Below are 20,719 nucleotides of genomic sequence, written 5' to 3'. Positions count from 1 at the left end.
ATCCCGGAAGGGATTTTACTCGAATCCCGGGAGGGATTCTACTCGAATCCCGGGAGGGATTCTACTCGATCCCCGGGAGGGATTCTACTCGAATCCCGGGAGGGTTTCTACTCGAATCCCGGAAGGGTTTCTACTCGAAACGGGAGGGTTTCTACTCGAATCCCAGGAGAGTTTCTACTCGAATCCCGGGAGGGATTCTACTCGAATTCTGGGAGGGATTCTACTCGAATCCCGGGAGGGATTCTACTCGAATCCCGGGAGGGATTCTACTCGAATCCCGGGAGGGATTCTACTCGAATCCCGGGAGGGATTCTACTCGAATCCCGGGAGGGATTCTACTCGAATCCCGAGAGGGATTCTACTCGAATCCCGAGAGGGATTCTACTCGAATCCCGAGAGGGATTCTACTCGAATCCCGAGAGGGATTCTACTCGAATCCCGAGAGGGATTCTACTCGAATCCCGAGAGGTTCTACTCGAATCCCGAGGAGGTTCTGCTCGAATCCCGAGAGGTTCTACTGAATCCTGAGAGGTTCTACTCGAATCCCGAGGAGGTTCTGCTCGAATCCCGAGAGGTTCTACTCGAATCCCGAGAGGTTCTACTCGAATCCCGAGAGGTTCTACTCGAATCCCGAGAGGTTCCCACTGAATCCCGAAAGGTTCTGCTCGAATCCCGAGGAGGTTCTACTCGAATCCCGAGAGGTTCTACTCGAATCCCGAGAGGTTCTCACTCGAATCCCGAGAGGTTCTACCGAATCCCGAGAGGGATTCTACTCGAATCCCGAGAGGGATTCTACTCGAATCCCGAGAGGGATTCTACTCGAATCCCGAGAGGGATTCTACTCGAATCCCGAGAGGGATTCTACTCGAATCCCGAGAGGGATTCTACTCGAATCCCGAGAGGGATTCTACTCGAATCCCGAGAGGGATTCTACTCGAATCCCGAGAGGGATTCTACTCGAATCCCGAGAGGGATTCTACTCGAATCCCGAGAGGGATTCTACTCGAATCCCGAGAGGGATTCTACTCGAATCCCGAGAGGGATTCTACTCGAATCCCGAGAGGGATTCTACTCGAATCCCTGGAGGGATTCTACTCGAATCCCTGGAGGGATTCTACTCGAATCCCTGGAGGGATTCTTCTCGAATCCCGAGAGGGATTCTACTCGAATCCCGAGAGGGATTCTACTCGAATCCCAAATGATTGTGCTCGAATCCCGAAAGGGATTCTACTCGAATCTCGAGAGGGATTCTACTCGAGTTCCGAGAGGGATTCTACTCGAATCCTGAAAGGGATTCTACTCGAATCCCGAGAGGGATTCTACTCGAATCCCGAAAAGGATTCTACTCGAATCCCGGGAGGGATTCTACTCGAATCCCGAGAGGGATTCTACTCGAATCCCGAGAGGGATTCTACTCGAATCCCGAGAGGGATTCTACTCGAACCCCGAGAGGGATTCTACTCGAATCCCGAGTGGGATTCTACTCGAATCCCGAGTGGGATTCTACTCGAATCCCGAGAGGGATTCTACTCGAATCCCGAGAGGGATTCTACTCGAATCCCGAGAGGGATTCTACTCGAATCCCGAGAGGGATTCTACTCGAATCCCGAGTGGGATTCTACTCGAATCCCGAGTGGGATTCTACTCGAATCCCGAAAGGGATTCTACTCGAATCCCGAAAGGGATTCTACTCGAATCTCAAAATGGATTCAACTTGAATCCCGGAAGGGATTCTTCTCGAATTCCGAGAGGGATTCTACTCGAATTGCGAGAGGGGTTCTGCTCGGAATCCGAGGGATTCTACTCGAATTCCAAGAGGGATTCTACTCGAGTCCCGAGGGATTCTACTCAAGTCCCGAGGAATTCTTTTCAAATCCCGAGAGGGATTTTACTCCCATCCCGAGAGGGATCCTACTCGAATCCCGAGAGCGATTCTACTCGAATCCCGAGAGGGATTCTACTCGAATCCCGGGAGGGATTCGACTCGAAGCCCGGGAAGGATTCTATTCGAATCTCGGAAGGGATTCTACTCGAATACCGAAAGGGATTCTACACGAGAGGGATTCTACTCGAATTCCGAGAGGGATTCTACTCGAATCCCGAGAGGGATTCTACTCGAATCCCGAGAGGGATTCTACTCGAATCCCGAGAGGGATTCTACTCGAATCTCAAGAAGGATTCTACTCGAATCCCGAGAGGAATTCTACTCGAATCCCTAGGGGGATTCCACTCGAATCTAGAAAGGCGCACGGATGTGTACTTGAATTTTGCGCACGGCTGTGTACTCGAATCCCGAAATGGATTCTACTCGAATCCCGAGAGGGATTCTACTCGAATCCCGAGAGGGATTCTACTCGAATCCCGATAGGGATTCTACTCGAATCCCGAAAGGTATTCTACTCGACTCCCGAAAGGGTTTCCACTCGAATCCCGGAAGGGATTCTACTCGAATCCCGAAAGGGATTCTACTCGAATCCCGAAAGGGATTCTACTCGAATCCCGAAAGGGATTCTACTCGAATCCCGAAAGGGATTCTACTCGAATCCCGAAAGGGATTCTACTCGAATCCCGAAAGGGATTCTACTCGAATCCCGAAAGGGATTCTACTCGAATCCCGAAAGGGATTCTACTCGAATCCCGAAAGGGATTCTACTCGAATCCCGAAAGGGATTCTACTCGAATCCCGAAAGGGATTCTACTCGAATCCCGAAAGGGATTCTACTCGGATCCCGAAAGAGATTCTACTCGAATCCCGAAAGGAATTCTACTCGAACCCCGAGAGGGATTCTACTCGAATCTCGAAAGGGATTCTACTCGAATCTCAAAAGGGATTCTACTCGAATCTCAAAAGGGATTCTACTCGAATCTCAAAAGGGATTCTACTCGAATCCCGAGAGGCATTCTACTCAAATCCCGCGAGGGATTCTACTCGAATCTTCGGAGGGATTCTGCTCGAATCCCTAGAGGGATTCTACTCGAATTCCGAGAGGGAGTCTACTCGAATCCCCAGAGGGATTCTACTCGAATCCCGAGAGAGATTCTACTCGAGTCCCGAGGGATTCTACTCGAGTCCCGAGGGATTCTACTCGAGTCCTGAGGAATTTTTCTCGAATCCTGAGAGGGATTCTACTCGAATCTCAAAAGGGATTCTACTTGAATTCCGGAAGGGATTCTACTCGAGTCCCGAGGAATTCTTCTCGAACCACGAGAGGGATTCTACTCGAATCTCAAAATGGATTCTACTTGAGTCCCGGAAGGGATTCTACTCGAAACCCGAGGGATTCCACTCGAATTCCGAGAGGGATTCTACTTAAATCCCGAAAGGGATTCTACTCGAATCTTCGGAGGGATTCTACTCGAATCCCTAGAGGGATTCTACTCGAGTCCCGAGGGATTCTATTCGAGTCCCGAGGGATTCTACTCGAATCCTGAGGGGAATTCTACTCGAATCCCGAGAGGGATTCTACTCGAATCCCGAGAGAGATTCTATTCGAACCCCGAGAGGGTTTCGCTTCGAAGCCCGGGAAGGATTCTATTCGAATATCGGGATTCTACATGAGGGATTCTACTCGAATTCCGAGAGGGATTCTACTCGAATCTCGAGAGGAATCGAATCTCGGTAGGGATACAACACGGGATGCGACTTTAATCTCATCCGGGATTCGAGTAGAATCACATCCGGGTTTCGAGTATAATCCCATCCGAGATTCGAGTAGTATTCGAGTGGAATCCCACCCGGGATACGAGTAGAATCCTACCCAAATCCTACCCAAGTAGAACCCTATCCAAAGAAATCTCTAAATAAAATTCCGAAAATTCAAGCTCTATCTGGTAAAAGGGCGAATGTCGCAAGAGAGATATCTCTTCTTCGACTTCCCCTTTTTTAAACAAAAGTGACAAGCAGTATTCAAATTCAAGACAAAATTTTCAAAACGACTTATCTGCTTTTGTAAACAAAGATTGGAACGACGATTTGACGAATCTGATAGCTCTCCCACGCAAACTAACACCATTCGAGAAGAGTGAGTGGAATCCCATGCAGGATTCGAGAAGAGTGGGTGGAATCCCATACGGCATTCGATTAGAACCATATTCGGGATTCGAGTAGGATCCTATCCGGCATTCGAGTAGTATCCCATGCGGAATTCGAGTAGAATCCCATGCGAGATTCGAGAAGAATTCCATCAGGGATTCGACTAGAATCTCACTTGAATTTCAAGTAGAATCCTATCCGGAATCCGAGTAGAATTTCATCAGGGTTTCAAGTAGAATCCTATCCGAGATTCGAGTAGAATCCCATCCGGCATTCGAGTAGAACTCCATTCAAAATTCGAGTCGAACTTCATCCGGTATTCAAGATGAATCCCGGTTCGAACTCAGCATTGGCATTCTAATCGTATCCAAAGAAAAGCACGGAAGAATTTTTAAACAAATTCGCGAAAAATGTTTAAAGAAATTCGAGGAGGATTTTCCGAAAAAAAAATTCTGCCGGAGACGAGACGAAGAGTTTTCGATGGAATGTTCGAATGATTCTGGGGAGAAATTCTCAGTGAAACTTGTGAAATTTTTTTCATTAAATTTTCGAAAATAATTCTTGTGAGAAAGGATTTGTGAAGAATTTCCAGCAGAAATTTCCGTATTACCGAAAAAATGCGAACAATTCTTGAAACAATGATTGGAGTGATTACTGAGCAAATGTCTAAAATAAAACTCTCAGGGAAGACTTTCCGAAGAAATTTCCCAAGAAATCTCTAAATAAAATTCAGAAAATTCAAGCTCTATCTGGTAAAAGGGCGAATGTCGCAAGAGAGAATTCTCTTCATCGATTTCCCCTTTTTTAAATAAAAGTGACAAGCAGTATTCAAATTAATTCATGAAAAAATGTTACTTAGGTCCTTTTGAAAAGTTAAGCGAGATTTCTTTGCAGTTTATCACCTCAGAATGCAAGTTCCCATTGTTTTCTATCGTGCTGAGATGATAAACCACAAAGAAATCCGCTGCTTATCACTTTTATTTAAAAGAAGGGAAGTCGACGAAGAGAATCCTCTCTTGCGACATTCGCCCTTATTCCAGATAGAGCTTGAATTAATTGAAAAAAATCCAGAAAAAGTAACTCATATTTCTCTCTCCAAAAACATTCTCGGAGGAATTTCTGACAAAAATATATTACGAGTGGAATTTTTGGAGAATTATATACGAAAGATTCTGGGAAAAAATGCGGAATATCCCTGACAAAGTATTAGAGGAATAACCGAAGAAAGTTTCGCTGCAGCTCTCATCTCATGGGTAATTTCCGAAGTTATCTTATAAGAAATCATTGTTGACCGAGAAAACCGAAAACCGTTCCTGGAAGATTTTCAATGAATTTTTTGGAGAAATATCTGAAAAGATATTTGTGCAGTGGTTTTCGAATAAAGTTTTCGACGTTTCCCGGAGAAACTGTTGGAAAAACCTTTGTTATTGTTATTTATTAATAGTTTTAACTTTTCCACACAAATCAATAATACTTTGGATCTGATGTTGTTGCATGTATGAAATGTTATCAACGTTAATTCGAAGAAGTGTTTCATAGTTCCACCGTTGAATGTCGGATTTGATATTGCGCGACCTTCGTCTGAAGGGAGGAATTTATTGTTTTGACTTTTGACGCGGTTAGAGCAACTGGAGCCACTGTTTTAACGTACTGAGTTCCGAGTGAGTTCCGTAAATGATCCATTGGAAATGAGTTACCCTAACATGAGTTACAGTGTAGCCAGAAACAACATAAAGAGTCTACACATTCGTTTCCTCATAAAACGGATATTCAAATAGACCAATTTAAAGACTATTCATAAAACCAGAGTGTACAAAAACGATTATAATGATTATATCTTGATTACAAATCAGATTATTTTCATTTTTTTTTTTACTTACCTTGGGCAAATCCCGGATATGGTTGGCATCGAGCAGCAATTCCTCAAGCGATCGCGAGTACCGCAGGATCTCCTCCGGGACATTCGGCAGCGAGCAGTGCCGCTTATCCACGTACTCGATCTGCCGATTGCAGCCCTTGAAAATCGGGATGCATTTAAACATTGTCGTTCGAGCGATCCACCTTCCCCCACTGTGTGCACTTCACTTTTCAAATGCCCTTCTTCGTAGTTAAAAAAAAAACAAAAAATAACAAAATCAATCTTCGAGGTCGTTTGTATACACTTCCTTTCTCAGCGACCCAACATCCGTGATCCGGTTGTTGTCGGTCTGGCCGCCGTCGTCGTCGTCGTCGTCAGCAAAAACTATTCTTCGCACTTTTGCTTCTTCCTCCAGATACGATTACATCGAAAACCAAAACGAAGAAGAAACTTGAGTAGCACCCAAGTACGTACGTCTTCTTATGCTCGTTTATGGAACCGGATTCTTCTCGCCACTCTTCCACTGTGAGGCTTCTTCGCCCGCTGGGAACTAGACTATCGCTTTCCCAGCTCGGCCAGCACAACTTTATTCATCGGTTTCTTCGCCGTCAACCACAGAGTTTTGCAAACCAGAAGGAAAACATTCGCAAAAATCAATAAGAATCACGCTCGCTCTCTCGACACACTTACTTTTCCCCTTCCAACTATGTAAATGCCAACACACAACTGCTGTCGTCGTGTTTTTTTTCCTACGTATTAGATACTTTCTTGATTCACTTTATACACTGTCAAAGCAATTGTAGTTGCTTTGTTGTTGAAATTGTTGCAAACAAGCTGAAAAACGAAAAACGGTATTAGAGGAAACCAGTACATAGCTCCGCGGCGCACAGTTCCAGGGGAATTGTTTACAGCACCGCAGCATATTCCCTTTCACAAACTTTGTCTGGATAGTGGAAAATCGCGACGACAACCGCAATCACAAACTAACGGAGCTATTCGGTTGCACACAAACACAATTTGCACCCACTTCAATATGCTTCTTCATTTCTCTTCAGGGTGCAATCAAAATCACCTTTCACTGATTGTGCCACTATTGCTCTTTTCTTCGAAACTACGAGCAGGTGGTGGGTGGCGTGTACACACCCAATTCCGACCAACAAAGTTCAGTCAGTCAGTCGGTAACCATAGCTGGCAAGGCGAGTATAAGCAACGAACGGACTGGTCTGGCTGGCGGCGACTCTTGCAATGACCGAACCTCCTGAACACAACGCATCCATTCTGTCCATCATCAGCGCGGCAAGCAGACACAGGCGTCGTCATCGCCGCCACCCGTTCCCAGGCAAAGAGGAACAGAGGATTACCCTTCCGATCGACGGACCGACGACTGCTGAGTGGATGAATAATGATTAGATGACGATGACGACGACGATGGGAGCACTGTTCGTGCCATTCCCCGTACTCTGGAACAACTTGCGATAAATATCCATATAACATTTTTAGCGTGAATGCGCCTCGACATGGATGCTGATTTATGGGAATTGTAATAAAACAGTCATCAAGTCAAAGTATTTAAGATTTGTATTCAATCATCTTGTTGATTGTGGATAATATATTACTAAAGAAGAAACTTTATTGAAGCAGGTATGGTTTTTTTTTTTGCTAAATCGGAACCACAACAAATTTGATCTGAAATCAAAACGAGTTTAAAAATGGAAATACTTTTTTGAAAATGTTTCCTTGGCTTGATTGAAGAAATATACTGACGGCGAATATTCTCAGCAGGTATCCTAATCACACTACTAGAGTGCGGCTTGCGTCTACCGCAATAATTATGAGGAATTTTGCATTTCAAAATTTTGAGATCGATTCGCTTAGAACATAGGACATAAGAATGTGTTTCATATTGGAATATATCTAACAGCTGGTTTATATACCTACGAACATTATTTCAATAATCAAGGGTCCAAACTTTTCAGTGACGGCAAAGTAAATATTATTAGCACCAATCCAATCATAACAATGATTATTTAAAGGGCTCTGCATTATCAATCATTGAAAATTTAGTGTAATGTGTTTCTGGTGAATGAAAAAGCATTTCAAAATAATAAATACACTGCTAGCAACACTGTATGGTACTTCTTCCACTCCACGCACCCTTCACGGTTCGCTTTGCACTCTCTTCTGCGCCTTAAAATATCATCATCATCATCATCATCGCCGTCATCAACCATTCTCATTCGTTCAACATCGTACTTTACTACAACTTCTTTTTTAATGCACACTGCTTCTTTGCCAGCAATTTTTTACATCGCAGTTTTTCAGTCACAACTCTTTTTGTGTCTCCACCGACTCGACCGTATTGCCACCACCCCAACGAAATTCCAATCACTAACAATACATTAGAAACGAAAACCACACACTCGGAACATAGCATTTACTTTCATTACAACATTCTTTTGCTGGTTTTACCTGGCAGAAGTTCAATCACCACATCATGAATGGCATTCCTAAAAAAAATAATCACTGTTCCCGTGAAATCGAATCCTACACGAATTCCACCCGCCCACCAGGGTCAAATACAACGCAGACTTCTGCTTGAAGCGTTTCGTCAACGTTTCACATTAATTTCCACTACATTGCGCGCACTGTTCCAGCGGAAAATGCATTCTAAGAAAGCGAAAAAAAAAGAATCAAAACTTCAACATCACTACATCCAATGTCCCGAAATGGCTCCTCCAAGCGAGCAGCGAGCAGAGCACGACACGACCGACCGAGAGTTTGACACGAACTACGGTTCTTTGCTTTCTTTCGCTTCGTCGTGGCTTTTTCTTCTTGTTGCGTGCGGTGCTATGCCAGGGTTGCCAGAACTGGGAACTATACATGTTTTGGATGTTGGTCTGTGACCGATTTACGATTCACGTTATGTGAACACGAAGATTTGAAATTGGGTTTGTGTTTATCGATCTTGCGAATTCGGATGAAAATCTGAATACTCTGGTTTTAAAAAGAAAATGAATGCTGAACAAAAGTTCAGATAAATATGTTTTAGCGCAACTACAAAAGTTATTACTAGGCTTTGAAACTTGGAAATGTTTTATATTCAACTACACGGGCAATTATTAAGAATTTCCACCAAAAATTCTTAAAATATTGACCTAGAAGTCAAGAACCATTTGAAGGTCCAACCTGCCTACCATTTTTAATTAGGGTAAAATACCCAATAGTGGACCCCCTAGTAGCGGAATTGTGTTCTTCCTGTCATACCTAAGGAGTCGAAATTTTGAACAAAATAATTCTGCTTGATATCTAATAACAAGTTCTGCATCTCCTCTCCACGATACATACATAAAACACTCAAATACACGACCACAGAGAAACAGACGTCTCACTCAGCACATGTTCCATCCTTCACCTTTTTAGCGGTTAATTCAATTTTATGTAGGTGGTCAATCGGCCACCGATGGCGCTTCCATCGATTTTGCTTGTGTTTGACGTTTGCGCGCTACCGCCATCTGGTTGCCGCTTGACCACACACAGTGATTTTAGCATTGGGGGATAATGTTTTCGTGACGATGATTTTGGTTGCATTTTGTTCTAAGTGAGACGTCTGTTTCTCTGTGACACGACGTTATTCGTTGAAATTAACATTTTAAAGTCCAATCGAATTCGCCCTGGGGGTCCATAATAGGAAATTGCTTCCCTATAGTCGACACTTCATTTGATTTTCATGTTTCGTTTCGGGACGTTCTTCTTCCCTATTGTGGACCCCCCAAAATATTCCTATAACGGACACTCTTGTGTTTATTTTTTGTAGAATTGTAAAAAATCATCTAATTTTACTTTCCATAGCATTTCCAATGCATGGAATCAAATCATAGGATTGTAAGGTAGGTTCTCCCGATGGAATTTCATAGCAAAATATTTACATTGTGCTGTAATAATGCAAAAACGGCTGCAGGGTCCACTATTGGTTGGGGGTCCACTATTGGGCACTTTACCTTAAATTGCTTTTAGAATTTTTGAGGAGATTTTCAAAAACTTCTTCGTATGCTTTCCCGTGGAGATATTTTCGATTATAATCTTTCTGCTTATTCTTCTTCTTCTCGATGTAAGATCAAAGCGCCAATAGAAATGCAAAGAATAAATGGCATACTACAAAAACCTAAAAAAAATGTCTCGTGACAGAGAATGAAAGTGTGCAATATTTGCTTTATTTTTGTGTTTATTACCACTTAAAATAAAGCACAACATGCAAACAATGCAACACATTTCATGCAAAATTGATCAAAGAACCAACCTTTCTTTCATTTGGTCGCTTAAGATAGCAAAACGCACTTTGCTCTGTCTTATGACGATCACGACCTCTTGCAGTACTGGTAACCAATCCTTGATATGGCTTAGAAACGAAAGTTTGTTATATTCAAACAAAACCATTCCATCGCCAAGGTTCAAACCTATCAGACGTATTTCATTACAATAGGGTATGACCCCAGGACAAATGCTATAACGAAAAAATTCCTGAAGAAGTAACAATTTAGGCTCAAGACATTATAAAAACTCGGTTAATTACAAACGTGCACACTTTCGATTTGCTGACTATTAATAGACGAAATATCATGAACCTTCAGATTAAGGAAAGTGAATGCCGCACAATGTGAAATTTTGTCATTTCCCGAATTATTTTCGTGCACATTCTCACGAACCGCGCAACGGACTTGCTGTCGTCTCTTACCAACCTTTCAATTGTCGCATTCAGAAAGATTGGCTAAAATATTGAGGTTTTGTTGTCTTTGCTAGGACAGTTAAACATTTAAATATTTTGAATAGAATTTTCACTCATTAACATACAGTTGATAGGTTTACATGCGTTAGGTCAAGCTTTGATTGGTTTAATCCCTACTGCACGGTGTACCTTAGAAGTTCGTGTCCTGCTCAAGATCATCCTCAGCAACATATTTTGAATCCGTTGGGGCTTCAGATGTTGAGTTTTCGCAAAATTCTGTCAAACCGGCATGCCACAGCATAATTTCCATATCTTTAGTTAATCTACAGAAAACTATACCCATCAAAATTTCCTAAACGCAATTATTCCGAACATAAAGCATCATTAGAACACTCTTTCAAGCATAACTTTTCATGAGGTCTTATCTAACACTTATTAGGTACCAAGGAATCCTTTGGAGAAAGTTGGCGAACGTTCTCCTTAAATGATTTGAAAACTAAACCTTTTTTGCCTTTTTCGTGCACTTAGTATACGTAAAAGCTATCCAGTTTTCCGCGAGTGGTAATGACCGTCAGCTTGCCTGCAAGTAAGTCACTGATTTGACGTTTGTGGAGGAAAACTGGATAAGCCGAATTCAGGGCGCATCAAGTACAAGTCAAGTACGAGACACTGAAGACGGCCTTACTGTTGAGGTTGAAATACGTATCTGTCAAGATACAATTAAGTAGTGGAATTTCAATGGGATTGTACAAACTCGTCTTATGACAAGCGAATTCAGGGTTTACACGAGTTTTGTAGATAGGTCTGAAAAAAAGTTGTGCTGCTTTGCTTTAAAGTTTAAAATGAATGTAATATTATTAAAATCAAATTTTTTTTTAACGATTTTGAGTTCATTTTCCCGCAATTTTTTTTAATTAAATTTTTAATTTCTTTTGAAATCCAGGTTAAATTGCCTTAACTTTTCGGGACTGATACCATTGTAAAAAGTACAACACTCTCGCAAAAAGCATGCTTGTCCGAAAAATTTCCCCTTTCAGTTTCAAAAGATTTTTACTTGAAGAATAATCTGACCCTAAAGCACCCTAATCCTGAAAAAATAAATGGCATTCCCTTTAAAAACTTAGATCCTGGAATTTTTTCTAGGAATAGCTTTAGGTTTAGACGATTATACTTGCAAGGGGTTGAGATAGTCGCTATCTATCAAGATCAATGTATTAACTGCATAGAAATTTCCATTACCATTTCTTCAGAGTATTAAATTCATAGAATATTTTGAAACTTTTTTAATAAAACTATTTTGTTCTGCTGGCAACCCTGATGCTACCACCACCCTTTTCATCTGCGAAGGCACTCACTTTATACAATCAAACCACCACTCTTTCCAATACAAACTTCTTCCAGCACTGTGCACTGGAAGGTAAGATTTTTTCCACTTCAAACACTGATCGAAAGCCGACTTCGTATCCTTCCGATGCAAAACAGTATTGTTTCGAGAAAATTAAGTAACGAACCAACAATTTAGCGACTTGTTACGCTTCGAAAGCAACGCACTTCACCATAAACGCGAACTTGGTCATGTAAATTGACCGAAAAACCGAAAGAAATGCCAATTTACCGCACGCAGTTACGCGAAACCGTTCCGAAATGCTTGGCAACGAGAGAAAAACTGAATCTGAGTGCGACGAAATCGGCAGCCAGCAAAGAGGTAACTCACTGGAACTGATGCAGGCAGCAGAATGTTAGAACAAAATTTGTTAGGCATGAGGCTGTCAGTGATGCAGTGCTGTCGATAATTTTATAATTTTGAGACACTAGTGCTGTCCAATGAGAGCTTGAAGTAGCTCGAAGTTTCTCCCCGTCCTGCTCATGCCCATTTGTTGACAAAAAAGAACGAGCAGGACGGGAACAACTTCGAGCTGCTCATTAGACAGCACTATTATTCAACATAGACGAATCCAAGTCAAAATTGTTGGCCGGAGAAGGGAGCCCCTCACAAAGAACAAACAAATAGAGTTCCCTCTCTACACCACGGCAGGCTACTGACTGATACTTCTGCCAGTAGCTGCAGTTCTCTTTATTCAACAATAGGTATCTACAATACATCCATAACAATATTCCTTAATCTAAGAGCAACTACAACCAACTGGCGCCTACCTCCTATCCATCTTCGATCTACAGCGAAGCGTCGCACACTACCAGATATTCCAACACTCCTCCTTAGTGTGCACGCCTCGCAACTCTCCTGGCTCCTCCTAACACCGAGCCTTCCGCCCAGAGCTCCTCCTCGCCGAACAATTTCTCCTGGCCCAATCCGTTGCCCGTACAAATGGCCTTTATCCCTCTCAGCGTCGCCCTCGATGAATCGAGCCAGGGCGAAAAGAAACTTCTTCTTTTTTATCGAAAATCAGTTCGATGTTTATTTTACGCTGTAGGAATAAAAGAGACAAAACCAAACTAGCGACTTCGAATTTTTGCTTCTCGCTCTGGCTCATTGACTTCGATTTTGCTGAGATCTTTGACAAGTCGAAGCTTTTGTTGAAGTTCGTGGCGGTCAAGCTGTAGAAAAATAAAATCGTTTTTCGTTTGCTTTCTCGGTGGTCGCCGGATTTTTTACGTGGTTAAGCGACAGTTCGGGGGTGTTTTAAAAGGTGTTATGGACAATGGTACTATCGTTTGTGCACAATTTGCTTTGTTTACGTGAAACGCAGTTACCGGTCACTCGACCGGTGCTGAAAATGCAGGATAAAAATGTTACATCGGTTCTTGCGGAGTTGCCAGGGGGGTAATATGCGGTGCATCGCGCCTCCTCTGCATGTAGTACGAAGCAAATGTAAATAAACAATCCCACAATTTTTTCGTTAGTCAGCAGTAGTGTAGGTTAACCAATATCCTACAAGATTCCAGTTCGAAAAATGTTACACTTGCCAAGCGGGGTGGCCCAGGGTGGCCCGCCTTTCCCAAGCGGCGAGGCCCGGATAATACATCTTAGGTAGGCTTGATTTGTTCGTGGATGACAGGCTTACTCCCCCCCTGGGAGTTGCAGCATTCGTCATCCGTATTTCGTGTCTGTGGAAGGGCTCGAGGCATTCCAGTGAAGGATCCGAGTGCACTGGTCAAGTGCAGCTTGCACCTGCTCGAGAATGCACTGTTGACATGAGACGATGTATTCAGTTGATGTGAAGGTAATTTATGTATTTTGTCGAGTTCCTGTGTGATGTTAATTTCGATGACCCTAATTACAGAAAAGCAATTTCATGGCATTTCGAGACAACATTAAAATCTGTGACTGCTAGGCGGTTTTTAATAGAACAGCCAACATTAGCTGAATATCTATAGACATCATGCATTCTCTACATAGTTATAGACCGGCTCTCTGCTACAATTCAAATTAGCTGAGAATAATACCGCACCTCGTGGTTGGTTAGAACGCTAATGAATGCCGAAATAATGAATGGTTATGGTAAGTGTAATGAAATGCATAACTAAAAGTAGGATAGTAATATTGTTTGCTCCAGTCCGTTTGATTCAAAGTACGTTTTTTAATAATATATACCAATTGCAGAGAAGTTTTTGAATTACCGTCGGAAGTCTTGAAAATTAAAGCACGAAACATAGAAAGAATCTCTAGATTAACAACAGAAATTACCATCTTCCCAGAGAGAATGTACAGAATGCCAGAGAGAATTTCCAGAAAAATTCCTAGACATCATATATTCCTATAGTGGATTTTCCGGAAAAAATCATAGTGGATTTATTGTAGGAATTCCTGATGATTTTGACCCCGATTCCCGGAGGAAATTTCGGAAAAAGTTCTAGAGTATATCCGAGGGAATTCCGGGCGGGTTTAGCAGAGAAGTTAGCGGAACAATACCGAAATAATTTGCGAAAGAATGTTTAAAGATACTCTTAGAAAGAATTCCTGAAATTCTCGAATTCTCGAAAGAATTAACAGGGGAACTCCTGAAGAAATTTATGGAGGAATACTTGAAAGAATTCTCAGAGCAACCCATGGAGAAATTCACGAAGAAAGTGAAGAAAATCCGGAGTGCAAAACCATAGTAGTTCCCAAATTCCCGAAGGAACCAGAATTTTTCCGAATATTTCTTCGGAAAGTTCCATCATAAATTTCTGAGGTAATTCTTTTGTAAATGCCACCGTAATCTTTAAGAGAATTGCTCTTGGAATTCATTCGAGAAACCCTCAGGGAATTCTTCCAGGACTTTTTACGGGAATTTCTCCGGGACCTCCAGTAATTCCTTCGGAATATCTTCAGGTAATTTCTACAGATATTTCTCCTGGAATAAATTCTTTAATTTCACTGGGAGTTCCTTGTAGAAATCCTCCGGTAATCCTTCAGGAATTTCTCCAATTACTCCGGGATTACCTTCGGCAATATATTCGGAAATTCCTCCGGGAATCTCTTCGAAAAATTTCTTTGAGAATTTCTCCGGGAATTCCTTCGATAATTCCTCCGGAAATTTTTTCGGGAATCGCTCCTGTAATTCATTCAACAAATCTTCCATGAATTCCTCCGGGACTTCGCTACAGAACTTCCTTTGGGAATTTCTTCAAGAATTCCTCCGAGAATTTCTCCTGAAATTCATGAGACATTCTTCGGGAGTTCTTCCAGGAAGTTATTCGAAAATTTTTCCGGGAATTCCTCCATGATTTTCTCCGGGAATTGTGTCAGGAATTCCTACGGAAAGTTCTTCGAGAATTCCTCCGGAACTCCTTTTGCAATGCTTTCGGGAGTTCCTCCGGAAATGCAATGCGTTCCTCTGGAATCTCTTCGAAAATTTCTCCGAGAATTCTTCCGAGAATACCTTTGGGAATTCCTCCGGGAATTTCTTCTGGGATTTATTTGAGAAACCCTCCTGAAATTCATTATGAAATTCGCGGACTTTCTTCAAGAAATCGGGAATTCATCCGGGATTTTCTCCTGGAGTTCTTCCGAGAATTGCTTCTGGAATGCTTTGGCAATTCCTTTAAGGGAATTTCTTCGAGAATCCCCCCGGAAATTCCTTCGGGAGTTCCTCTGGGAACTTGTACAGGAATTTCTTCTGGAGTTCCTCCAGTAATTCCTTTGGGAGTTCCTCCGGGAATTCTTTTGTGAATTCCTTCGGGATTTTTTCCTGGAATTCATTCGAAACATCCTCCGGTAGTTCCTTCGGAAATTTCTTCAAGACTTTCTTTGAGAAATTTTACGGGGAATATCTTCCGGAAAATCCTCCGGGAATCTCCTAAGGAATTCCTTCTTGAATATTTTTGGGAATTCCTCCAAGAATTCCTCCGGGAATCCCTTCAGAAATTCCTCCGGGGATCCCTTCGTAAATTGCTTCGAGAGTTTCTCCGGGAATTTCTTGGAGAATTCCTCCGGAAATTTCTTCGTGAATACATCCTGGAATTTATTCGAGAAATCTTCCAGGAATTCCTCCAGTAATTGCTTCAGAATCTCCTCAAGAAATTCCTGCTGGAATTCATTCGTAAAATCCTCCGGAAATCCCTTCGGAAATTCTTCTGCGAATTGGTCCAGGAATTATTTCCAGAATTCCTTCGGTAATATTCTCGCGAATTCCTCCGGGACTTTATTTGGGAATTTCTCCTGGAACATCTCCGGGAATTGCTTCAGGAATTTCTTTGAGAATTTGTTTAGAAATTTCTTCGAGAATTGCTTCGGGAATTCCTTCAAGAATTCCTCAGTAAACTCCTGAAATTCATTAAAAAATCCCCCGAGAATTCCTCCGTGACTTTCTCCGGGAATTCCTATGGGTATTGCTTCACGAATTCCTTCATCTGGGAATCCCTTCTGGAATTTCTTAGGGATTTCCTTGTGAACTATCTCCAGGAATTTCTCCTGGAATTCATTCAAGAAATCCTCCGGAAAACTCTTCGGGAATTCCTCCGAAACTTTCTTTGGAAGTTCCGCCAGGAATTTCTTCGAGAGTTCCTCCTGAAATCCCTTCGGGAATTCCTTCGACAATTCGGGAGTTCTCCGAGAATTCCTCCGGGAATTTCTCCTGGAATTCATTCGTGAACTCCTCCGGAAATTTCTTCGGAAATAACCCCAGGACTTCCTTAGGAAAATCGTCTGGAAATATCTTCGGGAGTTCCTCCGGGACTTTATTCGAGAATTTCATCTGGAATTCCGCCGGGAATTTTCTTCTGGAATTCCTTCATGATTTCTTTTGGCAATTTCTTTGGGAATTCCTCCGAAAATTCCGGAAAAAATTCCGAAGACTCCTCTGAAAGCATTCTTCGGGAGTTCTTCCGGTAATTTCTTCGAGAATTCCTCCGGTAATCCCCTCAGGAACTCCCCTCAGGAACTCCCCTCAGGAATTCCCCAAGAATTTTCTTCGAGAATCCCTCCAGGAACTCCTTCTGGAATGCTTCCCAGAGGAAATTCCGGAGGAATTTCCGAAGGAACTTCCGGAGGAATTCCCGAAGAAACTTCTGGAGGAATTCCCGAAGGAACTTCCGGAAGAATTCCCGAAAGAACTTCTGGAGGAATTCCCGAAAGCACTTCTGGAGGAATTCCCGAAGGAACTTCCAGAGGAATTCCCGTAGGAACTTCCGGAGGAATTCCCGAAGTAACTCCCGAAGGAACTTCCGGAGGAACTTCTGGAGGGATTCCCGAAGTAACTTCCGGAGGGATTCCCGAAGTAACTTCCGGAGGAATCCCCGAAGCAACTTCCGCAGGAATCCCCGAAGGAACTTCTGGACGAATTCCCGAAGGAACTTCCGGAGCAATTCCCGAAAGAAACTTCCGGAGGAATTCCCGAAGGAACTTCCAGAGGAATTCCCGAAGGAATTTACAGAGGGATTCCAGAAAAAACTTTTGGAGGAATTCCCGAAGGAACTTCTGGAGGAATTTTTGAAGGAAGTTCAAGAGGAATTCCCTAAGGTATTCCCCAAGAAACTTCCAGAGGAATTCCCCAAACGTTTGGAAGAATTCCCGAAGGAGCTTCCAAAGAATTACCGAAGGAACTTCTAGAGGAAATTCCGAACTCGATTCCGAAGAACTCCCCGAAGGAGCTTTTGGGGAAAGTCTCGAAGAAACTTCCGGGTGAATTCCCAAAAGAACTTCCGGAGGAATTTCCTCATGAACTTCCAAATTCCTAAGAACTTCCCGAAGTAACTTCTGGAGAAATTCTCGAAGAAACTTCTATAAGAGTTTTCGAAGGAACTTCCGGAGGAATTCTCGATGGAACCGGAGGATAAACTTCCGGGAGAATTCCCGAAACAACTTCCGGAGGAATGCCCTAATGAACTTCCAAATTCCTTAAGAAATTCCCGAAAGAACATTTGGAGGATTTCTCGTCGAAACTTCTGGAGGAATTCCCGAAGGAACTTTCGAAGTGATTCCCGAAGGAACTTCCGGAGGCATTCATGAAGGAACATTTGGAGGAATTTCTGAAGAAACATCTGGAGAAATTCCCGGAAGAAATTTTGGAGGAATTCTAGAAGGAACTTCTGGAGGAATTCCCGACGACACTTCTGGAGGAATTCCTGAAGGAACATTCGGAATCATGGAGGGTCTCGAAGAAACTTCCAGAGGATTTTCCTAATTAACTTCCAAAGGAATTCCCGAAAGAACATTTGGATTTATTCTTGAAGGAATTTCTGGAGGCATTCTTGAATGAACTTCTGGAGGAATTCCCGAAGGAGCTTCAGGAGAAATTCTAGAATAAAATTCCGGGAGAATTCCCGACACAACTTCCGAAGGAATACCCGAATAAACTTCCAAAGGAATTTCCGGAAGAACATTTGGATGAATTCTCGAAGGATCTTCTGGAGGAAATTTTGAAGGAACTTCCGGAGAATTTCCCAAAGAAGCTTCCGGACAAATTCCGGAGGAATTTGTGATGAAACTTTTGGAGAATTTCCGGAAGAACATCCGGAGGAATTGCTGAAAGAACTTCTGGAGGAATTCCCAAAGTAGCTTCCGGCGAAAATTTTTCGAAAAAAAAATCCGGTGGAATTCCCGAAGGTACTTCCGAACGAATTGCCGAAGGAAATTCTAAAGGAATTCGCGGAAGAACTTCTGGTGTAATTCCCGAAGGAACTTCCAGAGAATTCCCGAAGGAACTACGATTGGAATTTCCGACGAAAGTTAGGGGTATTTGCGAGATGAATATCTACTGGAATTCTCTCAGAATCCTTCAATAATTGATTGGAGATTCTTTCGAAATGCCTTCAAGATTTTTCAAAATTTCTGGAATACCGAAGAGAATCCCTCTGATATTCCATAGAGAATACGTCTGGGTCTTCGAATGGAATCCTTCTCTATTTCAGAATGCCAAAAAGATTTCGCAAAAATCGCAAAAATCTCCAGTGGATTCTCTTTGGAATCTCAGTAGGATTGCCTTTGGAGCATTTCCTATAAAATCACAAAAGTTTTGCCTTCTGAATATCAGAAGGAAACCTTCCGGAATCTTAGAAGGTTACCTTCGGAATCCCATTTTGCAATTTCAAAATAATTCTCTTCGGAATGTCCTTGGTAAAACCAGAAGAATTAGCTTTAAATTCCAGAACATAATTCCTTTCAGAATCTCAAAACAGGATTCCCTTCGGTATCCCAGAAAGGTTTTCCTTTGGAATCTTTAAATGATACCCTTCGAAATTCTAGAAGGACTCTCTCAATTGCATTTTGTATCTTAAAAGGAATTGCTTCACAATTCCAAAAAGATTCCCTTCGGAATTTCAAAATGAATCATAAGAAAATGCGGATGTCTTTCTAAAGGAGTTTTGAAGCTACCTCCCAGAGAATGTTTCAAAGAATATACTGAAGGAATACGCAAAAGAATACAGGGAAGAGTGCTTCAAGAAATTAAAACTGATAAAAACTGGAAAGGATTTTGCAGCCTACGTTACTTATTCTCCAAACTTTTTGTTTTCCTTTCAGGTTCAATCCGAGATCCGCCCTCGGGCACAAACGGAACTTCTGGAGCGTAACACAAACATAATGCGCCCAAAACTTCAACTCGATTCTTTTCAGGCCCGCAAGGCATTTGCTTAGGCTGGCGATACAATCTCGGGTGGTATTTATGTTCCGAATCTCGTAGCAGAGTTTGATGGATAGCTGCATAATTTACCAGCTTCCCAGCGGGATACTTTCGGAGCTTCTGACCAGAACTGCAGTTCCTTCCCATCATCGTCCGACCATGAAGCTGATCCAGGAATCCACCGGTGTCGCTGATTTAAAATCCACCCGACTGATTTAAAAGCGTGGCTATACAACTTTTTAATAATTGTGATTTAAAATGAAATAAATAATGTTTTTATTTTCAATCTTCCAACTTTGAAATCAAACTTCAAAAATAGAGTCTGCTGACTTCTAATCATCTTTCTCTTTTAAGCGCGTAGAGGAAGGATATGATTTTGTTTTCATCGGGAAACATTGAAAACAGATCATATTCTTCTACGTGCTTGAAAGAGAAAGATGATTAGACGTCAGCAAGCTCAACACTAACGAAAGAATAAGAAAAACAAGAAGAAGAATCCCAAATCAGTAGCTCGACATGGCTTGATGTTCCATAGCAAGACATCGGACCCACGTCAGGCTGAAACGTCAAACCATTTCGCATGTTCGAAGCCAGACGGGCTCGACGCAAACGGTGCAGAATCGCGAGATGTAAGGCGGATCCTCTTGCTCTGCTCACTCTCAGATCAGGCTCTGTCTCACTGATCGGGGCTTTGATGTCAAGCTCCTGTCGGACTCAGATTTCTCAGAGGGATCCGACGTTTGCACAGCACCCTCTGTTGACCAGCTCCTGAATGTTCCGACGCTCCTCCTGGACGCTGACCAGCCAGCATCCTACCGAACTTTCCAATCTCCTGATGAATTCCGCCCGACGCTACCCAAGACTTACGTGGCTGATCCATGATCCCACTGCGCCACGCGACTTATGCGGCCGATCCATGATCCCACTGCGATAACGTCGACGGCCATAACATCCCACTAAGTTGGAGAACGGGAATCGTTCCTGGGCCCATAACCTGTTGGCCGGAGAAGGGAACCCCCTCACAAAGAACAAACAAATAGAGTTCCCTCTCTACACCACGGCAGGCTACTGACTGATACTTCTGCCAGTAGCTGCAGTTCTCT

General features: G+C 42.6%; 1 protein-coding gene and 1 long non-coding RNA gene across 20 annotated transcripts in view; one reads left to right on the top strand and one right to left on the bottom strand.

The window, feature by feature from the left end:
- Positions 1–12,267, bottom strand: part of LOC134207896 (protein lap4) — a 250,176-nt gene extending 237,909 nt beyond the window's left edge. For 9 of the 19 annotated variants that reach the window (XM_062683922.1, XM_062683920.1, XM_062683923.1 and 6 more), the window contains exons 1-3: positions 11,970–12,259; positions 8,361–8,558; positions 5,914–6,725 (exon numbers count right to left, since the gene is read on the bottom strand). In XM_062683922.1, the coding sequence (XP_062539906.1) occupies positions 5,914–6,075 (162 nt within the window). In that variant the 5' untranslated portion in view covers positions 6,076–6,725; positions 8,361–8,558; positions 11,970–12,259. Of the gene's footprint in view, positions 1–5,913; positions 6,726–8,360; positions 8,559–11,969 lie in introns of all 19 variants that reach the window. The other 10 variants (XM_062683927.1, XM_062683919.1, XM_062683928.1 and 7 more) reach the window with 7 other exon arrangements.
- Positions 12,268–13,281: 1,014 nt separating this feature from the next.
- Positions 13,282–19,836, top strand: LOC134217645 (uncharacterized). Its single transcript, XR_009981117.1, has 3 exons — positions 13,282–13,796; positions 13,857–14,074; positions 19,517–19,836. It is a non-coding gene; the product is annotated as an uncharacterized LOC134217645 (long non-coding RNA).
- The last annotated feature ends 883 nt before the right edge of the window (positions 19,837–20,719 follow it).

Source organism: Armigeres subalbatus, chromosome 1 (genome assembly GCF_024139115.2).
Source record: "Armigeres subalbatus isolate Guangzhou_Male chromosome 1, GZ_Asu_2, whole genome shotgun sequence".
Classification (NCBI taxonomy): Eukaryota; Metazoa; Arthropoda; class Insecta; order Diptera; family Culicidae; genus Armigeres; species Armigeres subalbatus.
The sequence above is the reverse complement of the archived record's forward strand: the minus strand, read 5'-3'. Positions and strand labels throughout refer to the sequence as shown.